Below are 26,744 nucleotides of genomic sequence, written 5' to 3' on the forward strand. Positions count from 1 at the left end.
AGGACATTTGGCTCTGTGGAGATATTTTATCCTTTTTGTTACAATTTCATTAAGGTCTTTGTTTTGTCTGTAGTGTCTCTGCTGCTGGGTTTCTAACCTCCAGCACACTCACAGAACCCCCTTTCAGTGTGTAATGCTTCCAGAGTTGTCATTTTACTCCTATAAAGCTTTCCCTAGTCTGCCCAACAAAGTTATCAGTTCCTGTATTCTGCAGCTCCCTTTTGGGGTAGTGTAAGGAATATCAGCTTTGGATTTAGATGGTATTCAGATTCAGTGCTGCTCTTACAACTGTTAACTCAGTGACCTTAGACATTTACTAACCTCTTTGAAGGTGTTGCTTCATCTGGAAAAAGAGGTTTATGTATAGTACCTAATTCATGGTGGGGTTCTTGTGAGGAGTGAAGAAATTAAAATGCCTATCACAGTGTCTATAAGTTAGAGGTCTAGATCTGTCAATGTCTGTATCTGATTTGTAGCTTGGACTCAAGAATAAGTTCCAGTCCCCATATCACTGTTACCCATGATCTCTAATATTAACCAGTACTATAACTCTCCCCACCCCACCTCCCCCACCTCTGCTAGATCCTGAAGGAGGGAAGGAATGCCAGGTTACATATATAGCATTCTTGGGAATTTTGAGGAACACTGGAAGACAAGATAAAAACACTGACTGAGGTCTTCAGTACAGTAGTTAATAGCTTTGGCAGACCACCTTCTAATATTCATCAGTAGTCAAAGGGAGGCATTATTTTGGCTAAGCACTTTTAATATGTTAAACATTCTAAGATTAAGTGCTTAATTTAAAATTATTACAACTCAAAAAAAAATAAAATAAAATTATTACAACTCAGAAATTTTTTTGGTAAACCTCTAACATGGTCTGCACGTTGTATGTATTCTTTTTCACAGGGACTTTTGGATTAAATAATTTTGCAGCATCTGCTAAAGTGCCTCAACATATTTGTTTGGGGTGAATGACCAGGGACTGATAATGCCATTCATCCTTTTATGATGTCTGTTTTCTCATCCATAAAATGAGGCATTGATCTCCAAGGTTTTCAGTCCTGCTGGACTAGCTCAGAATTTTATCTTGTAGTCATTTTTATATTGAAGCATTTGGTTTTTATAGCCCGCACACAAACAGAAAACTTTCACAGTTTTAAGAAATAGAAATAAAAAGTAAATTTTGGGAAAATGTGGAATACTCAGGCTGGGATTTACATAATAGTAGTTTTGCTATAATCATATGTTCTAGAGGAAATAAGTTGTACAAGTCACAGGTTTGTAACAACTTTGTGAGACCTTTATGGGCTCAGAGCATGAAACCAGCAGCTACAAATCCTTTGCTGCTGAGCCACAAGTCATAACTAACCATCTGGCTTTCAGTAAGAAAAATCTGTAATCTATACTTTTTAAAATCTATATAGCCTCACCACAGTAACACATCAATATTGAAATAATTAACATCTCTGATTTGTCCATTTTAAGCAATATTTTTTTGAGTAATTTCTTAAATCCCTATAAATATGAGTCAAAAAGTGTTTATATTTCTACAAGTAGGTATTTGTAACTTCATAGATACTTAAACATTTTGAGAGAATATTTATTCTGGCAGTTTGTAAGGTCTTTCTCAAAGCCCTCTGTATTTTGTGTATTTTATCAATGTATGTATGTATGTACATTTTTATTGGGGTATAATTGACATACAACATTATCTTAGTCTGAGGTGTAAAACACAAGGAATCAAGATTTGCATATACTATGAAATGATCACCATAGTAAGTCTAGATAACATTTTTCACCATATGTCATTAAAATTTTTTTTGTGTATTTATTTTATTGGATCTTGTGTGTCTATTTTTTTAAATAAACATTTTTGGGGGAGGTAATTATAGATTCATGTTCATTTTTAAGAAATAATATGGGCTCTTCCTATATGCTCTTTATTCCATTTCCCCCAAAGGTTACATCTTATAAAATTGTAGTGTCAAAACCAGGAGTTTGACATTCATTCAATCCACTGATCTTACTCAGATTTCCCACTTTTACATTTATTTATATGTATGTCTGTGCCTAATTGGTTAGTGAAATTTTATCCCATGTGTAGGTTTGTATAGTCAAGATACAGACCAGTGACATCACTACGATTTTTTTTATAACCATACCTACCTCCTTTCTACTCCTTCTGTCAATCCTTGACTACAACCAATCTCCATCTCTGGAGTTTTGTCAGTTCAAGCATTTTTATAGGGCCACCCGGGTGGCTCAGTCAGTTAAGTATCTACCTTTGGCTCAGGTCATGATTCCAGGGTCCCAGGTCAAGCCCTGCATTAGGCTCCCAGCTAAGTGGCGAGTCTGCCTCTCCCTCTCCCTCTATTGCTCCCCCCGCTTGTACTCTTTCTGCCAAATAAATGTATAAAATCTTAAAAAAAATTTTTTTATAACAGAATTATTTAGTATGTAATATTTTGAGATTGGCTTTTTCCACTCAGCATAATTAACTCCTTTGAGATTCATCCAAATTGTTGCATATGTTCATTCTTTTTCTTAATTCTGGGTTATATTCTGTGATATGGATATACCACAGTTTGTTTAAACATTTATTCCTTGAAGGACATCTAGGCTCCCCATTCTTTGTTTTGTTTTATATAGTTTTGTTTTTGACTGTTAGAAATGAAGCTGTGTGAGCATTCATGTATAGGTTTTTGTGTGAACATGCAGTTTGCTGGGATAAATGCCTGATGGTGTAATTGCTAGGTGGTAATTGTATATTTGTTTTATAAGTGATGTCAGTTTTCTTTTCTTTGTTTTTTAGATTCATCCATTTATTTTTTTTTATCCACTTTTTTCTTCTTCTTCTTCTTTTTTTTTTTTTTTTAGTTTTAGAAGTAGAATTTAGTGATTCATCAGTTGCATATAATGTCCAGTGCTCGTTACATCAAATGTCCTCCTTAATGCCTATTACCCAGTTATCCCATACCCCTTCTTCCTCCCCTCCAGCAACCCTCAGTTTGTTTCCTGGTATTCTGATTTTTTATGGTTTGCCTCCCTCTCAATTTTCTTTTCTTTTTTTTTTTTTTTAAGATTTTATTTATTTATTTATCAGAAAGAAAGAGACAGCACAAGCAGGCAGAGTGGCAGGCAGAGGCAGAGGGAGAAGCAGGCTCCTCGCCAAACAAGGATCTGATGTGGGACTCGATCCCAGGACCCTGGAATCCTGACCTGAGCTGAAGGCAGATGCTTACCCAACTGAGCCACCCAGATATCCCTCAATTTTCATCTTGTTTTTCCTTCCATTTCCCTTTGTTCATCTGTTTTGTTTCTTAAATTCTACATATGAGTGAAATCATGTGGTATTATTTGTCTTCTCTGACTGACTTATTTCACTTGGTGTAATACCTTCTGGTTCCATCCATATGGTTGCTAATGGTAAGATCTCATTCTTTTTGGTGGCTGAATAATATTCCATGACATATATGTATATATGTATTACATACACACAAACACACACATATACATACACCCCCCACATCTTCTTTACGAATTCATCTGTCATTGGGTATCTGGGCTCTTTCCATAGTTGGGCTATTGTGGACATTGCTGCTGTAAACATTGGGGTACATGTGCCCCTTCAGATTACTATGTAAGTATCCTTTGGATAAATACCTAGTAATGCAATTGCTGGGTCATAGGGTGGCTCTATTTTTTAACTTTCTAAGGAACCTCCATAATATTTTCCAGAGTGGCTGCACCAGTTTGCACTCCCACCAACAGTGTAAGAGGGTTCCCCTTTCTCTGCATCCTTGCCAACATCTGTTGTATCCTGAGCTGTTAATTTTAGCCATTCTGACCGGTATGAGCTGGTATCTTGTGTTTTTGATACTTTTTTGAGTATCAGGTGGTGGTATAGTTTTTAATCAGATTTGATTTCGAAAATTCATGGGGGAGATAGCCTATTTGATTTATCCGTATTTCTGCTGTTTCCACTCCTCTGTCTTATTTCTTGGCATTCAGGGTTCCTTCTAACATTTTCCTTTTTGTTCGAAGAAAAATTCCTTTGATTGTGCTTTGAGGGTAGGTCTGCTAAGTACAGATTCTTTAGTTTTCCTTTGAGAATGTCTTTATTTCCACTTTATTCAGGAAGGACAGTGTTTTGAGATGTTGCCACAATTGCCAGTTTTGTGGGGGGCAGGATTTGTGTTCAGTCCAGGGAGGAATAAGCCTATATGGGTAGCTTTCTGCTCTGTATTGGGAATTAGGGAATGCTCAGCTTGGATCACTTTGTGCTGCTGGGTGGAGAATCACAGGACCCCCTGCTTTTTATATTGTTCCTCTAGTCCTTGGTCCCTAAGTAGTCTGCCTTCCTGAGTCCTCCTTTGGTTGCTTCTTAGGTTATTTCCCGGGATGTAGTTGTCTAAGAAAGAACAGTAAATATGAATCTGTGACATCTTGTCTGGACCAGAAGTTCTCCTGTTTTTTATATTTTCTTTCTAACATTACTTTCTATGCTCTTTGTTAGTATTTGTTTATACAGTATATTCAAGGGTAATTCAAAGTTCAGTTGCATGAGAAACCTTCTGTAAATTAGTGCTAACATTTTTTTCAGAACATTCAAAGGTATTTTACCATTATTATTTAGGGAGTTTACTCCCAATCAAGATTAAATCCCTTCAAGACATTAATTTTAGGGCACCAGGGTGGCTCAGTGGGTTAAAGCCTCTGCCTTGGCTCAGGTTGTGATCTCAGGGTCCTGGGATCGAGCCCCGCATCGGACTCTCTGCTCAGCAGGGAGCCTGCTTCCCTTCCTCTCTCTCTGCCTGCCTCTCTGCCTGCTTGTGATCTCTGTCAAATAAATAAATAAAATCTTTTAAAAAAGACATTAATTTTATTGACTGCAGTATATTCCAGTTTATTCTTCTTTGCTAGAAACAGAGTCTTACTCAGAATCAGTTCTTGCATTTGGGGCCTTACCAATGGGAATGACTCTAACAGCAGTATTGGTTGCTGTGGCAGATGGGAAAGACTGTCATCCACCTCTACCTTATGCATGCACATGGACACACACACAACTGGGACACTATATATAATGAATCTGGTCCCAAGTACCTTCACCATCTAGAGACTTCTGCCATATTCCCACTGATCATATCAAACTATTTAGGTATTAATGCTAGCCTGGAGATACAATTTCATTATGTTGTCATGAACATTTTAAGTTGGGCAAAGAAGTAAATTAGTAGATCCACAGTACTTAGAGCAACTCAGGAGGTGCTGTAAAAAGTTTCATGATTATGCAATTAGAAATAAAAATCAAATGATTTTTATGAATTGGCTAATGGAGAGGAATGTAGATACTCTTTTTTAGGTTTTAAAAATTTTATTTTTAAAAGTTAACATGAAGGGCGCCTGGGTGGCTCAGTGTGTTAAGCCTGTTTTCGGCTTGGGTCATGATCTCGTGGTCCTGGGATCGAGCCCTGCATTGGGCTCTCTGCTCAGCGGGGAGCCTGCTTCCTCCTCTCTCTCTCTGCCTGCCTCTCTGCCTACTTGTCATCTCTGTCTGTCAAATAAATAAATAAAATATTTTTTAAAAAATTTAAAAAATGAAAGTTAACATGTAAAAGGAAACTGAAAACCACAAGAAGCGAAGAACAAAGTTACCCATAATTCAAACAGTTTACAGTTTGACTTCTAGGTCCGATGTGTGTATCTACAAGTAAGCATTTTAATGTAGTTAAGATAATGCTTTTTTACACACCATGAATATTTACCATTTCAGCGTCCTCAAACTATGAGTATTTTGATAACCAAGAATACATTACACCATTTCCATCTGAAAGAAAAAAAATGTAATCCTGCTTTTCCTGGCAACAAAAATTTCCTAAAAGACAAAAATGGCAACCCTCTAGATAAAGATACTGGCAGAGGTACAATTAAAATACTGTATTCCCTTAATGTTCAATTGAAACTGAGACATAAAGTAACAAGAGTACACAATGTACGATGCTTCTAAAAGAATTCATTATCCAATCTGTACTCTTCAGATTATTAGCAAGGAGCTATGTTTGCGTTGACTCACTTAATGTATTCCTACAGTACAGCCAGAGAGACACACACATTAACAGTTATCATTACAATGTAAATATGAACACATCTGCACACATCTCTCCTTCTACGCTTCATTCTGCCTCTCTGCTGCCATCTTAATAAGTCCTGACGTTTCTCAGAGACAGCTTAACAACTCCATGCCCCGGATGCTTCTTTCCTATCAGTAACAAAAAGAAATTTATAAATTGATTAATTCACTAGCTGTACATTTTATCATACATTGTCACCTCAGGACATCCAAAAAGCTTAGATGTTGCAAAAAAATGAACCTTGTGCACAGCAAACACAGGTACTTCATAAGAACGCATACACAGACCTATGGTTATAACCCAAAATCATCTTCTTGATGTGGAGATGCTAACAAAAAGCCCTTCCCTTCACCCTTCTTCTGCCCCCTCTGCCATTTTAATGACTAAGTATAGAACTACATCTAGCTCTAAGAGGGCAGTCCTCTGAGATAGATAGATATTCGTGAACTTATACATGTATAGAAATAATTTTCCAGAAGTTTCATGTATTTTCTTCTTAAGTTAATATGTTTGAGATTCAGAATGTTCATGCCATAAGTTAATCTTTGTACATGATTTTTTTTTCAGTTTTATTCTAGCAATATTTTAATAAACTGGCAGAGTACTTTTAAATTGGTACATTTGTACATTGTTTTGTGTAGTATACTCTTAAACTCTTTGTGTATTTTTGTTCATATGGTAAAGTCAAGGAATAAAAAAGTCTCTGAAATTAGTCACTTTTAATTTGAAATATCACATCCTAATTTAATTGCTTCATTTGGTTTTAGATTTTTTAGTGTGTGTATTAGCTCTTTGTAAATCATACTCTCCCCCCCTCATTGAACAGTCATCTTAATGTTTAATAATTTATAATTATAAATAATTAATAGTTTTTGACTGCTGTATCTTAAAGTGATACTCTATCCTTCACACAGTTTACACGATTATCCATGGAATTCTTCTAGTGACTTTCAGGGATTATCTAGTTCAACTTACTGCCTTTGGAATTTTGTTGCAACTAATGTGATAAAGTAGTAAAAGTAAGCTATCCAGAAATATTCTTTAAATTCTAACTTAACTAAAGACAGATTTTTGTGTTTCTTTATGAAAAAATATATAAGAATAATTTAGCATGCAATTCAAGTTAAAGGATTAAATATATAAGAATATTGGAATTGCAGGAAAGTAGAAGTTATAAGAAATATTACAAGGAAGTGCCACTGGCAGAGTAAAAAGGTAATTAATGTTTTCTTCTATTGTAAAAGGAAACTGCTAAAGAAACCTGCATTTAATAGTAAGGAAGATTACTGTGTGAGTTTCAAATGACTATTACTAACCTACTTTAGCAAATGAATCCCTTACAGAAAAATAGAGAAGATTGAAGTTAATGTATGCATTTTGCCGTAGGAAACTGTGTTAATTCTTTTCTATATAACCTTCTTAAAATTTCAGGCCTACTTTCTGTCATGATTCCTACCTGATTCCAAAATAGGAAGGATAACGAGTTTGTCTTGATGTTCAGTGATGTGTACTCTTCCCCCAAAGACCCGTGTTATTCCTTGGCTGCCAGTCTTGCTCTTTGTCTCGTTTCTTCATAGTAAAGATCTCAAGCAACTCATCTTGTAAGAGAGATGAGCACTGGGCATGCATGTTGTCATTATTAAATGAACCTTTCTTTAAATCTCTTTTAAAATTGTTTTATCTGTGTTGATATACCTTCATTTTTCCTTTTAGTTAGTATTTGATGTATCTCGTTCTGTCCTTTGACTTTTAACTTTCCCATATTCTTCTGCTTTAGAGGTATCTCTTCTGAACAGTATAAAGTTGGATTTATTTTTTTCAGGCAACCTTTGTTTTTAATTTTCAGCAATTAGTTTACTTTTAATATAATTACTAATATAATTTTGGTTTTGTCTGTTATTTTATACTTTCTATTTTTGTTTCTTTCTTTTGGGTTATTTTTATAATTCAGTTTTTCCTCTACGAATTTAGAAGTACATACTCTTATTTTTCTTCACTTAGTTGTTTCTTTAAAAATTATAACAGTCATGCTTATCAAAGTCAAAATTTAGTAAGTACTATTATTTTCTCAGATACCATAGAACTTTAGAACATTTTAACTTGATATTCTGTACTCCCAATCTATATATTACTGGTATTGTGCACTTTAATCTTATTTTTAAACCCATAATACATTATTGTTATCATTTCTGCAGGCACATTCATTTCGATTACCATTGTTTTTTCCACCCTCTTCATTCTTCATTCCTTCTTGCATTTCACCTTTTAATGGGATGACTCCCCTTCACCTAGAGGTGCATTTTAGGAATTTCCTAAAAGGTTTGGTAGCAAACCTTTGATTGGTCTTAGTTTGGACATGCATTTAATCATCCTCAGTGTTAAAATATTGTTTTTTTCTGGGTATACAGTTCTGAGTTAACAGTGACTTTTTTTTTTTTCCAGTAAACTGAAGCTATCTTTTCATGATTTTATGGCTTTCATTGTTCTTCAGGTATCTATAGGTCCAGCTGCCACTTGTTGGAAAGTAATGTGTTTTCTTCTCTAGCTATTTTTAAGAACTCCTGTTACCTTGTAGGCTGTACTTTTTCACTATGATGTGTTTAGGTGTGGATTTCTTTTGATTCCTCCTTCTCTGGATTTATTTAGCTCTTTAATTCTGTGCTTTGGTGTTTTTCATCTCCTCAAATGAATTTCCTGTCTGTTATCTCTTCAGATATTGCTTTTGCTCCCTTTTGTCCATCTCTGTTTTCCTTCTATATCTTTGATTAGAAATATGTTCAATTATCTCTTTTATATTTTCCCTCTTTGTATCTGTGTACTCTGCATTTTGGTTAATTTCTTCAGAACTGTTCTCATGTTCCTTAATTTTCTCTACAGCCGTGTCCAAACTGCCATATAATTCTTAATTTGTTATATTTTTAATACAGATATTTTTAGCCTGCAGATAGTTTTAGGTTTTACTTTGTTTCTAAATAAATCAAGTATGGTATCTTAGAAAGCTATATGAAATTCAGTGTTTTCAAATAAAATAATATAGTTTTAAATAAATTAATGAACTATTAGAAAAACTCATTAAATTTGAAATTGAGGGGTGCCTGGGTGGCTCAGTCATTAAGCCTCTGCCTTCAGCTCAGGTCATGATCTCAGGGTCCTGGGATCGTTCTCCTGCATCGGGCTCTCTGCGTGGCGGGAAACCTGCTTCTTCCTCTCCCACTGTCCCTGCTTGTGTTCCATCTCTTGCTGTGTCTCTCTCTGTCAAATAAATAAAATATTTTTTAAAAAATTAAAAATAAAAATAAAATTTGAAATTGAAAAATAATGCTAATAGGTAGTAATAATATAAATAATACCTCAAATTACTAAATACTGTATTCTAGGCACTGTGCTGAGTGCTTTATAGAGGACATCATTTGATGGGCATATCACTATTTCACACGTTTTTAACATCTAGTTTGTTTTTAACCATTTTTGTTTCATTGAACGTTAACTCCTACACTAGATAAATGGAAGCTCTTATTTTTTATAAAAATGTAGAGTAACTTGAAAATTTTCTTTTACCATCCGTTAACTTCATTTATATATACATATAAAATGTTACTAAGGAAAGCATTTACTAGCTTATGAAATCATTTTTGCCTTGAGTCATTTTTACTTTCCTTATATCTTCATAGGATGAGGTAAGAGTACTAACTGTAGAAATAACGTCACTTAGGAAATAGCAGTAATGTGTGCCAGCTGTAGGCTACTTCGGATTCTCTTTGATTTTGTATCACCTGAATTCTCATCTCTATCATTTCATTTTCCTCTTTGAGTTACTAATGAAAATGGGAAGGAATTTATGGGATTAAAATGATTTAATTACCTCTTTGACTCTTCATTTTACTGCCTAATTCAAAATCAATCAAGAAAAGGTCTTTCACTTTTCACCTATTAATACCTGTTCTTGAACTTCAAAAATTAAAGTTAAAGGTAATGATTAAAAAATATTCTTTTTACATCCCTGTTGTAATACATATCGATTTTGATATTTGTGAACACCATTTTATTATTTGGGGGCAAACCCTAGGAAAGAACGGGTATACTGTTTGTAATTTTATGGACTGGAAGATATCTAGCATATATGCCAAAATGGTTGATCCATACTAAGAGTCCAATAAATATTTGTCTAGTGAATTTTAAAATGTTATATATAGTAGGTCATTATAAAACAGATACTACTCATTTTTAGCTTAATTTCAGAAAAGATCTGTGATTAGTTTCTAGTAAAAGTCTAGATGTTACTTTCTTAATGTGAATAATAGCACAGGCCCTGTGATGCCTGAGGCAAATCTCTTCTTTTTTTTTAATTTATTTTTTATTTTCAGCATAACAGTATTCATTATTTTTTCATCACACCCAGTGCTTCATGCAATCCGTGTCCTCTATAATACCCACCACCTGGTACCCCAACCTCCTACCCCCCCGCCACTTCAAACCCCTCAGATTGTTTTTCAGAGTCCATAGTCTCTCATGATTCACCTCCCCTTCCAGTTTCCCCCAACTCCCTTCTCCTCTCTAACTCCCCATGTCCTCCATGCTATTTGTTATGCTCCACAAATAAGTGAAACCATATGATAATTGACTCTCTCTGCTTGACTTATTTCACTCAGCATAATCTCTTCCAGTCCCGTCCATGTTGCTACAAAAGTTGGGTATTCATCCTTTCTGATGGAGGCATAATACTCAATAGTGTATATGGACCACATTTTCCTTATCCATTCGTCTGTTGAAGGGCATCTTGGTGGCCATTGCTGCTATAAACATTGGAGTACAGATAGCCCTTCTTTTCACGACATCTGTATCTTTGGGGTAAATACCCAGGAGTGCAATTGCAGGGTCATAGAGGCAAATCTCTTCTGAAAGTGTGGCCTAAGAAGCCAGGCAGATACTAAACAGACGTGTTTCTAGGGGTGAGGTCAGTGAGTCCAGTTAAAGTTTAAAAATGATGGTGGTATAAAGAAGCACTTAATTCTGCCCTGCATATTGAGAGGAGTTTCAGTTATTCATTTCACTTCATTATCTGATGCTCCATTCTTGTAGTGGATATGATATTCCATCATAGAAGATGGAATAAAGTTTGAGTCTTTTCTTATGACCACCCTTTAACAAAGACCCTCTAAGAGGTAAATAGAGATTTGTTGAGAAGCAATAAAATCGCCTTCTAATGATTTTTATCCCCTTAGAAAATCTGTCTGATGACTAAGTTTCTGGATAGGTAGCAGTGTTACTAGTTCGTTAATTTTGGTCATTTTTTAAACTTCTCCTATCACTTAAAAATAATTTATATAATTATTTGAATAAAGGAGTTGATTTCCCTTTAGATACAGTTTATGCTTATGGACTTCAGTCAAACACACTAATGTCACATCTAGAACTTAATGTTATCTCCAAGTCCTAAAAACAAGTTTAAAATTTTCATGTTACACTTTGGAAGATTAAAAGTGAGAGACAGCTCAGTGAGCCTAGGGGGCAGCAGTGGTAAGGTGTGGTGGTGTAGCCTGCAGAGTCCGGACTCTCTAGAGCTGTTGTTTAGGAACTGGCCGTTAGCTTTTAGCTTTTAGGTTTTTTGTAGGTTTTGGTTTTGTAGATTTTCCTAGAGGTGGTCAGTATCTCAGGAGTATGATGGGAATTAATTATACTGGTCAAATCTCAGGAGACAAATATGTAAGCCAGAATGCCAGTGCTTTGTAAGTATTGTTAAGGAAACTAGATATTGAAAAAATTATTAAACAGATAGGATATTTAAATTTACTGATCAGCTCAATAAACTCAGAATTAAAGTACTGATTTCTTAATAGGTATGATTTAATGAGCAATTCCTCTGTGCCAGGCATTGCAATAGTACCTTGACCTTCTGCTCATTTTTGGTTATCTCATAAATACTTAGAACATACTGCATGGTTGGATTTTTATTATTCTTCTGATTTTTAGTTTTGAAAATTGAGACTCAGTTTGTTGAAGTGATGAATCAGAACTGTAGTAAGGAAGAAGATAGGTCTTCCTAACTTTGAATGTTCCTTATTTCTTGTCTGAAGTGAGAAGATAAAGCATGGAATCAGAGTGGGTTCAGTAGTGGGAGTGGGAAGGAGATTATTGGATGATCTTAATACTTTGAATGACAGCTAAACAACTCCACCTCCACAGTGAGCACCTACTCAGATTTCTGAGCTAATGTGCAAGGTGCCCTTCAGTCCTGTTGCTGGAGGCACACCACCAAGTCTGGCTCTTCAACGTTACCTTTTTTACAGATCATCCCCATTCGTTCAACACATACTGTTTTTCAAGCAAGTGTCTAATATGCCTCTTTAGACGTTCGCTCTCTTAGCTGTGATCACAGTTTCATTAGGATTTTCAGAAGTTTTGAGTTGTAGTTAGGAAAGTTAAATCCTAGCCAATTGAGTTTCTGGCACTGTCCCATCATTATCACTTCAGGCAAGTCAGTGAGCATCTTGATTACCACATTGGTTAAATTAATTATCTGTATCTAGCAATTTTCTAATAGAGGGGCTGGCAGACTTTTTCAGTAAAGAGCCCATTGTAATATTTTAGGTTTTACAGGCAAAGAGGCAAAATGGAAGGTGTATTATATAGGTATTTACGTAAGTAAGAGAGAAGACTCTTATCTCCAACCTTTTTGCCTGGTGTGAGGTCATCACATTCTGTGGGCATGTTTTGTGCTCTGTTGCCATCAGCTGGAGACATTTGGGGACAAAGAAGGAAGGGGCCTGGCAGGGTGACTACCGTGGTCAGTTTCACTCTTTGTCACAGTGACATTCAGGTTTCTGTGCATTCTTCTTTCCTCCTGGACAACTCAGCTGTCCCAACAAATTTCAAAGGATTGCCAGTGTACAGACCACACCCTATGACTTCTAGCACTCCCTCCCACTGCCCCCCCCCGAAATCTCCAAATTTAAAAATTCCATGAGTTGGAAATTAAAGAATTCTAAAATAGCTTAGGGGCCAAAGAAGAAATCAAAACAGAAATTAGAATTGGACTAAGTAACTACTTCCGAGATAGAAGAGCAAATGATAGAATGGAAAGTTACTATAATTCAGTTCAGTAAAAGGCAAAATAGAAGGGCGCCTGGGTAGCTCAGTTGGTTCAGCATCTGGCTTTGGATTGTGGCTCAGGTGATGATCTTGGGGTCCTGGGATCAAGCCCAGCTTCAGGATCCGAGCTCAGCACGGAGTCCGCTTGGAGATTCTCTCTCTGCCCCTCCCTCCATTCATGTGCACACACATGCACTGTCTCTCTTTCTCTTTCTGTCTCAAATAAATCTTTTTCAAAGGTAAGAAAGACACATAAAGAAAAACAGAGAGGTTGACATAATGGTAGAAATAAAATTTTAGAATATCATTGTAATAAAAGCAAGTAGAGCATATAGTCTAACTTAAAAGGTAAAGATTGTCAGACTTGCATGTATGCATGTTGTTTACATGAGAACTGTCGAAAGCTAAGAAAATATAAATTTGAAAATAAGATGTTGAAAAAGGAAAAAGATTATCACTTGAGAGATTGTTGATACGGGTATATTAATATTAGAAAAAATACACTGTAAGGCAAAGGCATTACTGAAGAAAGCAATCATTAGATAGTAATGACAGGGTTTAATTTATCAGCAAAACACAGTGGTTTTTAAGTGCATGCGCTTAATAACAGGTTCAAAAATATAAAGCAAAACCTAACAACTACAAAAAGAAAAGGACAGACTCCTCATAATGGGAGGATTTTAATGCCTTTTGTCAATTTTGATAGATGAAAGATAAAAACCTACAAATAAACTTGTTCTCATAGACCTGTAAAACAGTGTACAACAGCTACAGAATGTATAACTCTTTTTAACACACACATCTATAAAAAAAATTTCAAGGCATAACCTAATTTGTGATATTGATTTAGAAATTGAAGTCTTAGCTTTTTGAATGCAGAGCTTCATATTTTGATGTATTAACACAAAATGTTTTTCTAATTAGCAAAAATGCTTCATATTTGCTAAATATAGAATTTTCTGTATATAAAATACTGTGAAATCTACCATCTGTTCATTTTTTAATTTGTTAATAAAGTAATGACAGCTGACTGAACACTGCATAACACTTTTAATGGGAGACAGAATGGAGTCTGTGTAGTGTATTAGGATGAGCAGGGACTGTAGGTTTGAAGTCTTGCTAAGCCACCTACCAGCTCTAGGATCTGGACCAAGTTATTTAACACCTTTAAGGGTCATCTATAGAGTGTGTAATAGTGTAAGGGTCATCTATAAAGTGAGTGTAATAATGTCCACCTCCTAAGGTTTTGAGGAATAAATGAGATACTCTATCATGTACTTGATACCAAGCAAATCATTACTGCTATTATTGTTTTTAATCACTTACCTAATGTTTATTGAGCATCTGCGAAGTATTCGTCTCAAATTAAGTGAGTATTTTTAATTCTTTAGACTTGTGATTAGGTATTACAAATTTAAAAACTCTTATCCCAAATACTGCCACAAAGCGATTTTCCTTATCTTTTCTTGTTGCCATTGCTGACCTCTTCTCCTGTTATCTAGCAGATGAGACTAAGAAATTGGGGGTGGTGGGGGGGGCAAGATATTGGGAAAAGAGAATGGGTTGCTCAAAGAATTCCAGGTCTTGAATCAACTTTCTTTCTTGGATATTAACATGTGTAATATTTTTGTTGGGCTTATGAATGTGAAGTTATTTTGTATTTTGATTTGATCGGTTAAAATACACTTTTAGTTTTGCCAGTATTAATCCTTTTGGTGTTTTCCTGACTACCCAATTGGTGATCAAGACTAAGCCCAGATCTGAAAGGTATATTTATCTCTTATCTAACCAATTACCCAACTCTGAAAAGGGCTCACATCCACATTTTAACTGCTCAATTCTCAAAGAGAGTACAGATTTGATATTCTGAGGTGTCAAGATAGAGACTCCATAAAATTCTGAAACAGAAGGAATGTGCTTTATTTGTAGTTTTTAAAAATTAGCAATCGTGTGAGTCATTAATGAAGCAGCAAAGCTGTCTCTAGTGGAATCCTTTAAGACTGATTGTAGGTTAACCAGAACTCTAAGCATATGTACAAATTTATGTATGCCAATTTCAAAGTTATATTCTTTGCAATTATTCTTGTGAATTCAGTTATGTATCTCTGTCAAAGGAACTACATATAAAAATGTTTTAGAAATGAGGGTATCATGTAATCTCATCAAAACAGCTCATAAAAATGTTTTCTTATTGTTAGATTACCTCTCTAGTGACCCTTCAGCTATTAACCCTGGTTGGCCATGACGATCAGCTTGATGGACCAAAGTACAAATGCACAGTATCTCTAGATTTCATCAGAGCCATTGCTAGGTAAGCAGAGAATAATCGATAATGTAAAATGTCTTGAATTATGTAAATGATATACTAAATATAAAAATTAATGTTCTTCCTAATGTAGTATCATTAGTCAGTTAAGCAAGAGAAGATCATTTAAATGCCAAGAATGAATAAGTTTCACTGTAGTATGAACCCTCTCATCAATTTACAAATGACATAAAATTGGGAGAATTAGCTAATATGTTAGATGGCAAAAATGAAGATTCTGAAAGACCTTAAAAGACTGGGATAATGGTCCCATAGAAGCAAGGTAGGATTTAATGGACAGTTGACTACAAAAAACTCAAATGTCCTAAAACAAGGTGGGAGAGACCTGGCTTAAGTCCTAAGATTTTAATGCTCCTGGTGTCTCATTCAGGGGATATAATAGGTCTGCTCTGTGTTCCCACAGGCAGAACAAATCTGGTGTGCTATTCTGTGCTTGGCATTTTAAAAGGGGCATTGACAGATGGGCACATGCCAAGAAGGGGCAAGAGGAGAATGGTAGAGTGAAGAATCATGTCACCTCCCTGACTGAGGGACAGGGTATGAGAGTTAAGTCCTAGGGAGGATACAGTAACCATCTCCAGTGTTTCAGGGGCTTTCATGTACAAAGTGGATGAGTTTACTTCTCAGTAATTCTAGAACATTAGAAGTTCTAGGGAAAAAATTATGTCTGTCAAAATGAGAGCTGTCTAAAATGTAATAAGTTTCCTCAGAGAGGTCTACTTACTGTTATGAAAAATGTTCCAGCCATTTATATGAATAAATGACCTCATCTCATGGTTGCAGCTGGATAGCAGTCTGTTAGACCATGTAGTAGAAGAGGCAATGTGCATGTAGGATGGTGGGTAGAACAAGACAGTCCATAAGACAGTGCTTTCCCAACCCTTTTAAATAATGAAGACTCAATTTTAATATTCTTCAAATTAATATTAAAGATATTTACATGCATTTCAAAATTATAACTTCAAAAAATTTTAAAATTAAAATTAAAATTATAACTTCAAAAAATGAGGTTGATAGCTTCCTAACGTTCTAAAGTTCACAGGTTGGTGTCCTCTGCCCTGATGTCTCCTTTGCAGAGGAAAAAGCTCTGTGATACTATAATGGAGATATTTGAGATATTTTGATGCCATGTAGACTCTAAAACTTGAAATGTGGGTTTTAAAATGTTGTCGTGGCAAAACTGGGCAAACTTTTACCCAGAAGAAGTTGAACAGAAACTTGGGGTGTATTCAGTGTAACTGTAAGGCAGTACCTTTCTTTTTCTAAACCATGATTTTAAAAACTCTGTATGCACAAGCCTCTGTCAAAGACATAACTTTTGAATGAAGCGTATTTATTTCAGGGATTTTGTCTGAATGTTGGGTTGTGCCCCAACATAAACATGTTCAGGACAGAGGCTTATGAATGCCCAGTATGATGAATATACAGTGAACCAAAAAGGAACTTGATTCATAGCATCAGTGATACTAAACACACCCAGAGAAGTGTGCTTCCATTTACCACCTAAGAAGGGAGCAGGACTTACAGTCCTGGGATTCTGTCATAGAACCTGGGATCTCTGTAACTTGCTTTGTTACTTTATTTTCTCTTCCTTGCCTTCCTTGGGCAGTGTCCAAAGAATAACCACCTCCCTCTTCCCACATCTTCCCTCTTCCACTTCCTCATCCCCATGATATTTTGTGTTCTTTTTCTGCTCATAAAACCTTCCGTTCTTTCTTTCTCTCCCTCCCGTATCCTGCTTCTAATATCCTTCCTTGTTGCCTTAATGAAAACCTGATTCTTACATGGAGATACTCTTTCCCCTGGAGTTACCTCTAATGGTAGCTACTTATTTTCTCATGCACCAAGCTCTCATGGTTGTGCTCCTTAAGTGCCACCCTTCTTTCTTCTCGCCACTTCCAGATTGCCCCTGCCCCCAAGTTATTGTGAAATGTGGACTTCTTTGGGCCTTGTGCAGTCTGGCTCTGTTTCTACATTTTCCTTATACTTGTTTATCTTTTACCAGCCTCCCACCCATCCCACCTCATGTATTGAAGAATAGAGCACATGGTTCACAGTGTGCTTTTTAACCTAGATTCTTGACTCTTTTCCAGTTTACTCTGTTCAGCATTCACCTGTTTTACAGAACGAAATTGTAACCATCAGTTGAGAACTCCTTCAGTTACCTACATTGGTGTTCATCTTCTCTATTTCCTTTTTCAGTAGGTGGGCGGTCTCTCTTCCACCTGTGATCTGAATTTTATCTCCTCCGTCTTCCCCAGAAGCTTTTTGAAATGTTCTCAGGCTGTTTGTCTTCACAGTGGCATCTAACACTGATGATCACGCTCCTTAAAACGCTTTTCTTAAAGCCCATGATTCCAGTCTTCTGATTTTCCCCTTTATTCCTTAGCTATTTTTTCTAAGGTTCTTTGGCCAGTTTTTCCTTTCCACCCGACCTTTAAATGTAGCTGTCCTTGAGACCTGGCTCTTTTCTCTGTTCCTATTGTACTTCTCCCCTAGGCAGTTTTAGCTATACCCATGACTTAAACAACCATCTCCATATTAATAACTCCTCAGTTTTTAAAGGCCAGACCTTTAATTCTAATATTCTTGACCTTTATTGGATGTTTTTCAGCTAAATCAATACATTTCCAAAACTGAACTCTGGAATTCTAACCTCGACTTCTGCCTGCCAACAAAAAAAGAATGATTCAGCTTTCCTCTCGTGTTGCCTATTACAGTGGTTAACACTGCAGTCTGCCACATCGTACAGGCCTCAGACCTGGGAGTTATTCTTCACATTTCTCTCTCCCACACTTGCAGTGTCCAAGCATTAGTCCTGTTGACTACAAAGTCCCTCCCATAGATCTCAAATTCATTCACTTTTTACTTTTACTTTGTACTGTTACCTCTGTAGACCAGGCCACCACCATCTCTTCTCTAGTAGCCTCCTGACCTGTCTTCTGTCCGCTCTTACCCTTTATAACTTGTCCACACTACAGCCAGAATGATCTTATACAAATTTAATGGCACCCTCCTGCTTAAAAGTCTGTAGTATATCTTTCTGAGTTAGTGTTTCTGTTTTTTGGGGTACATACAGAATAGTGGAATTACTGGATCATATGGTATTCCTATTTTTAATTTTTTGAGGCACCTCTGTACTGTTTTCCACAGGGGCTGTACCAACTTATATTCCTACCAGCAGTACACAACGTTTTTTTTTTTCTCCCCATCCTCACCAACACCTGTTATTTCTTGTATTTTTGATACTAGCCATTCTGACTGGTGTGAGGAGATAATCTCATTGTGGTTTTGATGTGCATTTCTCTGATGATTCAATGATGATGACTGAGCATCTTTTTTTTGCAGAAGTGTCTCTTCATGTCCTCTGTTAATTTTTAAATTTCTTTTAATCCTCTTTTTTAATTGGTTTAGATTTTTTGTGTGTGTGTAATGTTGAGTGGTGTAGGTTCTTTATATATTTGGATATTAACTCCTTATAAAAAAAGCCCCCACTAATTTGATAAGATACATGCACCTCTGTGTTTATTGCAGCATTATTTTCAATAGCCAAGATATGGAAGGAACCCACATGTCTTTTGGTAGATGAATGGATAAAGATGTGGTACATATATGCATTGGACTATTACTCAGTCATATAAAAGGGATGAGATCTTGCTATTTGCAACATGGTGGGAGGATCTAGAATATACCATGCTAAGGGAAGTAAGTCAGGCTGAGAAAGACAAATCCTCTATGATTTCACTTATATGCAGAATCTAAAAAACAAACTCTTTAAATGCAGACAACAAATTCGTGGTTGCCAGGGGAGAAATAGGTGGGGAGATAGGTGAAATAGATGAAGGGGATTAAAAGGTACAAACTTCCAGTTACAAAATAAATAATTCATGGAGATGAAAAATACAGAATAAGAAATGTAGTCAGTAAGATTGGGGTAATGTTGTTTGGTGACAGATGGTGACTACACATATTGTGTGAGCCCAGACTAATGTATAGAATTGTGGAATCAATATGTTGATGTTTTGCTCCTGAAAATAATATAACATTATACGTCCATTATACGTCCCCCCCCCCAAAAAAAAGTCTTCAGTAATTTCCTATGACTCTTGGGATTAAAAAAAACAAAAATCTTTAATGTAGCTTACAAGGCCCCAGTGATCTGGCCCCTGCAATATCATTATGTTGCCCAGCCACATCTGGTACACACACTGCTTCCCTAGGTATTTGCATTTTAACTTGCTGACTGTTTTTATTTCTTCATATTCACCATTCTGCTTCCCATCTTTGCAAATGCAGCACTTTCCATCACCTCCTCTCCTTTATCTAGCTAACCACCACATAACCTATACATTTCAATTTAAATGAAAAGAAGCATTCCTAAACATACCATGACCATCATCATCCCTCCCCACTCTAATCACAGTATACAGGTATACAAGTATACAGGTCTCATTGTTTTCCTCTGATACTTATCATAGTTTTAATTACTTAATAATTAGAGTTCATCTTTCTGCAGCGTTTAAGTGTGTGAAGCTCAAAACAGAGACTGTATTTGTGCCAGTTACTGCCTTAACTAAACTTAAACAATGCTTTAAACTCAGGCAATGCTTCAAACTTAAACAATGCTTTAAACCTGCTAAATATATAAATAGTTCATGTTTTCCTATAGTGATTAGCAGTAAAACTTCAGATGACGGGGAACCATTCATTGTGAGCTTGTCTTTTGGGGCAGCAACAAGAAGGGAGGTAAGGAGTCAGAGTTTCATTCCAAATAAAGGTGTGGTAGAAATAAGAGATTGCAAGGATACTTAGCAAAGAAGAGGTAGGTATGTCTAGTTTCAGACTCCTGTGGTAGAGAATGAATGATTAGATCAGAGGACACAGCCTAAATGTCCAAAACAAGGGAATGGATCAATAATTTATTGTAAATTCTAATTTAAAAAAACACTACACAGTTATTAAAAAATCATACTTTGGAAGGATAAAAACAGAAAAATACTTGTGATACAGGCTTAAGTGGGTTAAGCAGTTATATATGGAGTTACATACACAAGAAAAGTAGGAAAACCTAAGGGAGGGGAGTGATGGTCAAAACTGGCAAACTGATGCCAAGAAATCAGAGTCCATCTGATTTAATGATGAAACAGTCATTTGTAAGGGGCACCTGGGTGGCTCAGTCAGTTAAGCATCTGCCTTCGGCTCAGGTCATGATCTCAGGATTCTGGGATCAAGCCCAACATTGGGCTCTCTGCTCAGCTGGGACCCTGCTTCCCCCTCCTCTCTGCCTACTTGTGATCTCTGTCTGTCAAATAAATAAATAAAATCTTAAAACAAAAAAACAATCATTTGTAACTTTATCAGGAATACTTACAGGAATATAGTGGTTTAGAAGTCAGATTATAGCATATTTAAATAGTATTTATAAGAAAATTGATGCAGCAGATAGAATGTTTCTAATTCATTTGTTCACTTAATATTTGTTGTGTTGCCCATTATGATCACTGTGCTAGGCTTTGGGAATACAGCAACAAGTAAAACAGATTTTTATCTTATCCTCATGAGCCTGTATTCTAGGATTCTTTTTGCTGTGAAAAGGAAGAGAGGATTGTTACCTACTAAAGTGGTCGTGGAGCTATGGGAGGGTTATTATTATTTAAAAATTTGAACGTATTTAAATGCTGATGGGAAAAGGGTGATAGAGGAGAATTAATGATACAGAGGACAGAGAGATTAAAGTCTGAAATGGTATATCAACATGGGATTTTAGAAACACGAGTTGAAAGAAATAGCCCCAGATGAAAGAGGGGGCTCTTTTTGCATTATAACATGAGGAAAAAGTGGATTCAGATGGAGCTGAGTTTGGAAGTTTGGTGGCAATAAGTCGAGGAAATTCTGATGTCTTCTACTTTGCCTCTAAATAGCGAGACAAAGGGGCACCTGGGTGGCTTAGTCAGCTAAGCATTTGCCTTCGGCTCAGGTCATGATCCCCGGTTCTGAGATTAAGCCCCACATTAGGGTTCTTGTTTGGTGGGAAGCCTGCTTCTCTCTCTCCTTCTGCCTGCCACTCCCCCTTCTTGTGATCTCTCTCTTTCTGTGTCAAATAAATAAATAACATATTTTTAAAAAATAAACAGAGAGACAAAACAGAATAAGGACAGAAGCAATAGCAGTTCAAGAGGAATATGGGTATTTGAAATAACTGCTGTGGGGAATAGAAGAAGGTGCCATGAGGAGAAGGAACTTGCTGGGAGTACTGAGGGCCCATTTAAAATTCCTGACCTTGAATTTACAGTGACACCAATCTGTGCAACTTAAGATCTTCTATAATAGCATTCTATGTGGTAAGTACTGGGATAGCAAAGGGATATTGTTGAAATCACTTAGGACTGAGGTTTTGCCAGGTAAATTTGGTGGATGCTAGCAAGTGAGTGCTTGAGGTGATGGACCATGGAGTCTAAGTTAGGAAGGGAAGGAAGGAAATAAAGCCAGCAGAGGGCCAGTAGTTCAGTGCCTAACACATAATACTCAGTAAGTATTTGTAGGTCACAAGTAAGTGAGGGAGCTTGTGAACTGGTTTTGTCAAGGTGTTCCAGGTAGCTTAGAGAAAGAGCTTGGGGATCAGAGTATAGCATGCCTGAATTTATGTTTTTAGAGGTAGATTATATCTGAGTATGATCATGAGATAAAGAAGGCATTGGAGTTAAGAAAGATGCATATGCAATGAGGTCACTGTGCAGAGCTTAGGATGGAGAGGAAGACCAAACTGGGTTGCGGCATGAGTCAGTGACTAAGACATAGTGGCAGGGGGACACAGGGTGGTGAGCGGAATGAACCAAGTGTCAGAGAAGCAGAGCTTTTTGCACCAGGACACCAACCCTACCCAAAGGACTGCCTGGAATTTAATCATTAGAAAGAGCTGGAGAGGAGACAAGGTCCTTCAGGGGTAGCCAGATTACAGGAAGCCCAGAAGAGAAAAAAACATTCATGGAAGAGGTAAAGGACGTAGAGAAATTTACTGACCAAGGAACAGGGGAAAGGTTTGGACAGAGAAGCAGTCGGAGGCTTTAAAGGAAGCACAAAATATGGAGGTAGAATATGGAAGAAGAAAAATGATGAGAAACTTAATAAATAATTGTCCTTGGGTTGTTCTTAATGTGAATGGTAGTTTAAAGTTTCTTTCTTACACAGTCATTGCCAACATAAGAAGATTGCTTAAAGTTGTCTGGTTGCAAGTTGTCAGTGGAATCAAACTGCCCACAAAAGTAAAAGGAAATAAAGTAGTATCCTGTGAGAAAAAAAGTATTTCAGGGGCGCCTGGATGGCTCAGTGGGTTGGGCCGCTGCCTTCGGCTCGGGTCATGATCTCAGGGTCCTGGGATCGAGCCTCGCATCGGGCTCTCTGCTCAGCGGGGAGCATGCTTCCCTCTCTCTCTCTCTCTGCCTGCCTCTCCATCTACTTGTGATTTCTCTCTGTCAAATAAATAAATAAAATCTTTAAAAAAAAAAAAAAGGTATTTCAGTGTAGTGAAAGAATTGATAAAGTGTAATCAAAGGATAAAAGCAAAATTAAATCTTAAATCTTTAGGCATTTCATTTAACTAACTTGTATTTAAAGTATTCTGAATTCTGATTTAAGAATTAATTACTCCTAGGCAAATTGTCACTGATATTATTTATGTTTATCCTATTTTTTCTATATGCTTAGTTTAGAAAATGATTCATTTTAGGTCTAAGAATCTCCTGTATTATATAAAAACTATCCAAAACCTTAACATCATATTTTTACAAATTTAATATGCATCTGAAGCCATGAAAAGCCAGAGGAAAGTACATACAAAGCACATAATTCTCTTTGTAGAAATTTAAAGTGTTGTTTACAGTAAATTGTTTATCTCTGCGTCCTATAAAGCACAGAGTTATCTTTGGAATGTGTGACATAATTTTTGATTTTTTCCTTGTGGTTATTCTTTCAAATTCTTCCTTGGTTAGAATAATATATGTGGGGACCAGTTGGCAAGTCACCTGTTTACGTTGGGGGATGGAGGGATGATAAAAACATTCATACATCTTGGGCAGTAAATGTTTCTTAAAGGAATGATCTTATATATCCAATTCCTGAATAATTGACTGTCTTGAAAAAAATTCAAAAATCTTAATGTTACCATTTACTTTGCTTGAGTACTTTCTAGTGGCAAAGCAGAGAAAGGGAACATAGTGAAACTTTTATAGATTCTTTAAGTGTCTAATAAAAGACACTTAAAAAGCGTAGTGTTTTTCCATCAGTCCATTTGTTCTACCAAAGAAAACTTGATCGCAGAAACTACTAGAGTTACCCAACTAGACTGAGTAGAATAGAGGAGCCCCACCACTAACAAATCACAGTATTTCATTTGTTCATGTTTTCTTCTGGTCCTAGTCCGTGATACCAACGCTTTTCCTGTGCTGTCACTACTGAGTTGTAATTCTGTTCTCCTTTTCCCTCCTTGGTATTGTAGGTGTGTCTTTGTATTGGTCATTTTGTATGACTGTCTCCCATTCTATCAAATAATAGCTTCTAATCTTGTAGTTTTGGAATGTAAATGTTTTCATCTTAGCTGCTTCTAAATTTTTTTCCCCACACAATGTCAAGAACCCCAAAGCCCAAAATAATAAAATTTAACATGAAGTCCACATTATCTTGTTACTTTAGGTTTATAACCTTAAGACCCAAAGTTATGGTGGAGAAACACACACATTCCCCTTCCCTTTCTGCCTGTGGTTAGAAATAGCTTCTTACATCCATTTCCTTCTAAGATCCTCTAAAAAAATATCTTTTGGACCGTTATGATTTATGTTTTTTGGTAATTTTGTCCAACTGGAAGTTTGTACTTCTTATGATTTTATTTTTTAAAAAATGCCTTGTGGTACCTTGTTGCCAGTATTTTTGGGAGGTCCTAGAATTGAACAAAAGAAGAACATTAAAATAGATGAGGTAATAACCACATATTTTATGTCTTTATGCTTGAGAATTTTCTTTTATTTTAATACTTGTTTTCAGTTATTTTATTACTCTTAATGACAACAAGATTGTCTCAGAAGTGTTTTATACCACTTGGAAAGGTTTAGTATTCTTCAGAGGCAGTAAGGTATGAAACAGTAAGGTATTCTTTGGTCCTACATTAGGCACCACAATAGCCGGAGCATCTCACTGGAGCTATTTTTAAATGTGTTTTCATAAGCAGTATCCATAGTTCCCTATTCCACATTTTAAACAATATTTGATATGTCAGTCATTTGCTTAGAAACTTTTTTAGAACGTGTATTACAAAATGATAGACAAAAACATTAATTGATGATGGTTTAATAAATAAGAGTGTGCAATTAGTGAATCTTTAAAAGACTGTTCTCCCATGGATGATTATTTTTGCAGAATTGAATACTTTAAGGCTTTAATTTTATACTTATCGCTAGATCATTATAACCAATTATTTTGACCATTTATTCAAATAATAAACCTCCAAGTCTGAATATTTATAGTGAAGAATGAGTTTGGAGAAAGAAGAATAATTATATGTCTCTGTCTCTCTGCTATTTTATTCTGCCTGCCATCAGAGTACAAAAATATACATCCACATCGTCTGTTTGTTGTATGGTATTCTTGGATCATACAGATTTAGTTACAATACACATACAGGTCACCCAGTGTTAGAAGACTGAAAAGAATGAAAGCTACGAACAAGGACGGATGAGCTATGCATTATGTAATGATAAAACAGGTGTTTGGGAAGATAAACAGTGTTCAGAAGCAAAGAAGATTTAAATACTTCTGCATTTCTAATTACTTTACTCTGGTTATTAGACAAAAAAACAAATAGCTTTCAAATGAAATCTAAACTTTCTGTAGTATAATTAAAATACAGAATGTTGAATAGTTCTAACTTTGTTTCCTTTTTTTCAGAAAAGCAAACTTTATGCATGGGAGAAAAAAAGGAAACTTTTTAAAGAAACTTTGTTCCAAGTGACATTTTATCAAATTAATTCCATTCCTATTATGCTGCTTTTGATAGCACTATAGAATTGGTTAGCATTGGTTGTAAATTATTTTGCATGTGCTTCCCAGAACGACACATACAAAGCTGAGCAGTCTAGGGGGTGAGGATGCTAACATATTATCTATTTTTGTTTATAGGACGGTGAACTTTGACATAATAAAATACTTGTATGATTTCTTGTGAAAACAAGCTTCAAAGCCATATGGACACTGTGACAATGACTAAGCCAAGCTGTGTTCATCCAACTACTTAGCTGGCCAGGGAGAGGAGTTCTTTGGCTCTATTGGATTTGTCCAGACAGGTGCTGGCCCAGCATGGAATCTGATGAAAATACTCTGATTGGTCTGGGTGGATGTGAGCAGAAGACTATTTACCAGGGACCCTGGAGTATTTGGAAGCAACGTGTTAATTATAAACAGCAGGGTTTGAGCACAATCTGTTCTACTCTTAATGATGTTATCTTAACACTGAAATTGCCTGAAACCCATTTACTTAGGACTACATTTTGCTCTGTGAACTATCCCCTGCGCTTTGAACGTGCCAGCAGCCCTTGTATATAAGCCCAGTCTTTTCACTTCCTCTCCACAGGAGCCTCTGCAGTTGCTTGCCAAAGCAGATTTTCCTAAGGCCACCGTTTTAAAAGATCATAGTTGCAAAATATAATAAATAGAAGTTGATTTTTTTTAAAAAAATCCAAGCTTGTGTATGCTTATTCCTCACCCTGATTTTCTCACAACCATAAGGTAGTTTGATCAGATATAGGCCAGTTTTCCATCTCTAAGCCTGCTTCATATCTGTGGTATGCTCATGTGCGGTTTTTCTGGTCACTCTTGCAATTAACCACGCAGCCTAGCTTTTTAATCTGCCTGATAGTTTTCTTTTCCTTTTTTAATCATTGGCCTTTAAGAGTTCCACAATAAAATGTTTTCCTGTTATATCAGTTATGAACCTTGGGTCTGGTTTTCTTTTCATATTTTTGAAGAAGAGTTCCATTAGCAGTTGAAAACTAAAAATTGTTCTCAGCAGATTTAAAGTGCTTAATTACAGAGTCTAGTTTACATGTCAGGGGCATTTTATTCTTTCATTCCTTTTTTGAAGAAAAATTCTCCCAACATACACTGCCAGGTAGGAAGCCTTTTCGTGTAGTTATTGTCTGCCACATTCT

The 26,744-nt window shown here is 36.1% G+C and overlaps 1 protein-coding gene across 2 annotated transcripts in view; it reads left to right on the top strand.

Annotated features, from left to right (window-relative positions):
* ORC5 (origin recognition complex subunit 5) overlaps positions 1 to 26,521 on the top strand; it is an 89,736-nt gene extending 63,215 nt beyond the window's left edge. Inside the window, exons 13-14 of one of the 2 annotated variants that reach the window (XM_044245850.1) lie at positions 15,422 to 15,534; positions 25,717 to 26,521. In XM_044245850.1, coding sequence (XP_044101785.1) covers positions 15,422 to 15,534; positions 25,717 to 25,762 — 159 coding nt within the window. In that variant the 3' untranslated portion in view covers positions 25,763 to 26,521. The remainder of the gene's footprint in view (positions 1 to 15,421; positions 15,535 to 25,716) is intronic. The other variant, XM_044245851.1, reaches the window with a different exon arrangement.
* The last annotated feature ends 223 nt before the right edge of the window (positions 26,522 to 26,744 follow it).

This window comes from Neovison vison, chromosome 4 (assembly GCF_020171115.1).
Source record: "Neovison vison isolate M4711 chromosome 4, ASM_NN_V1, whole genome shotgun sequence".
Lineage (NCBI taxonomy): Eukaryota > Metazoa > Chordata > Mammalia > Carnivora > Mustelidae > Neogale > Neogale vison.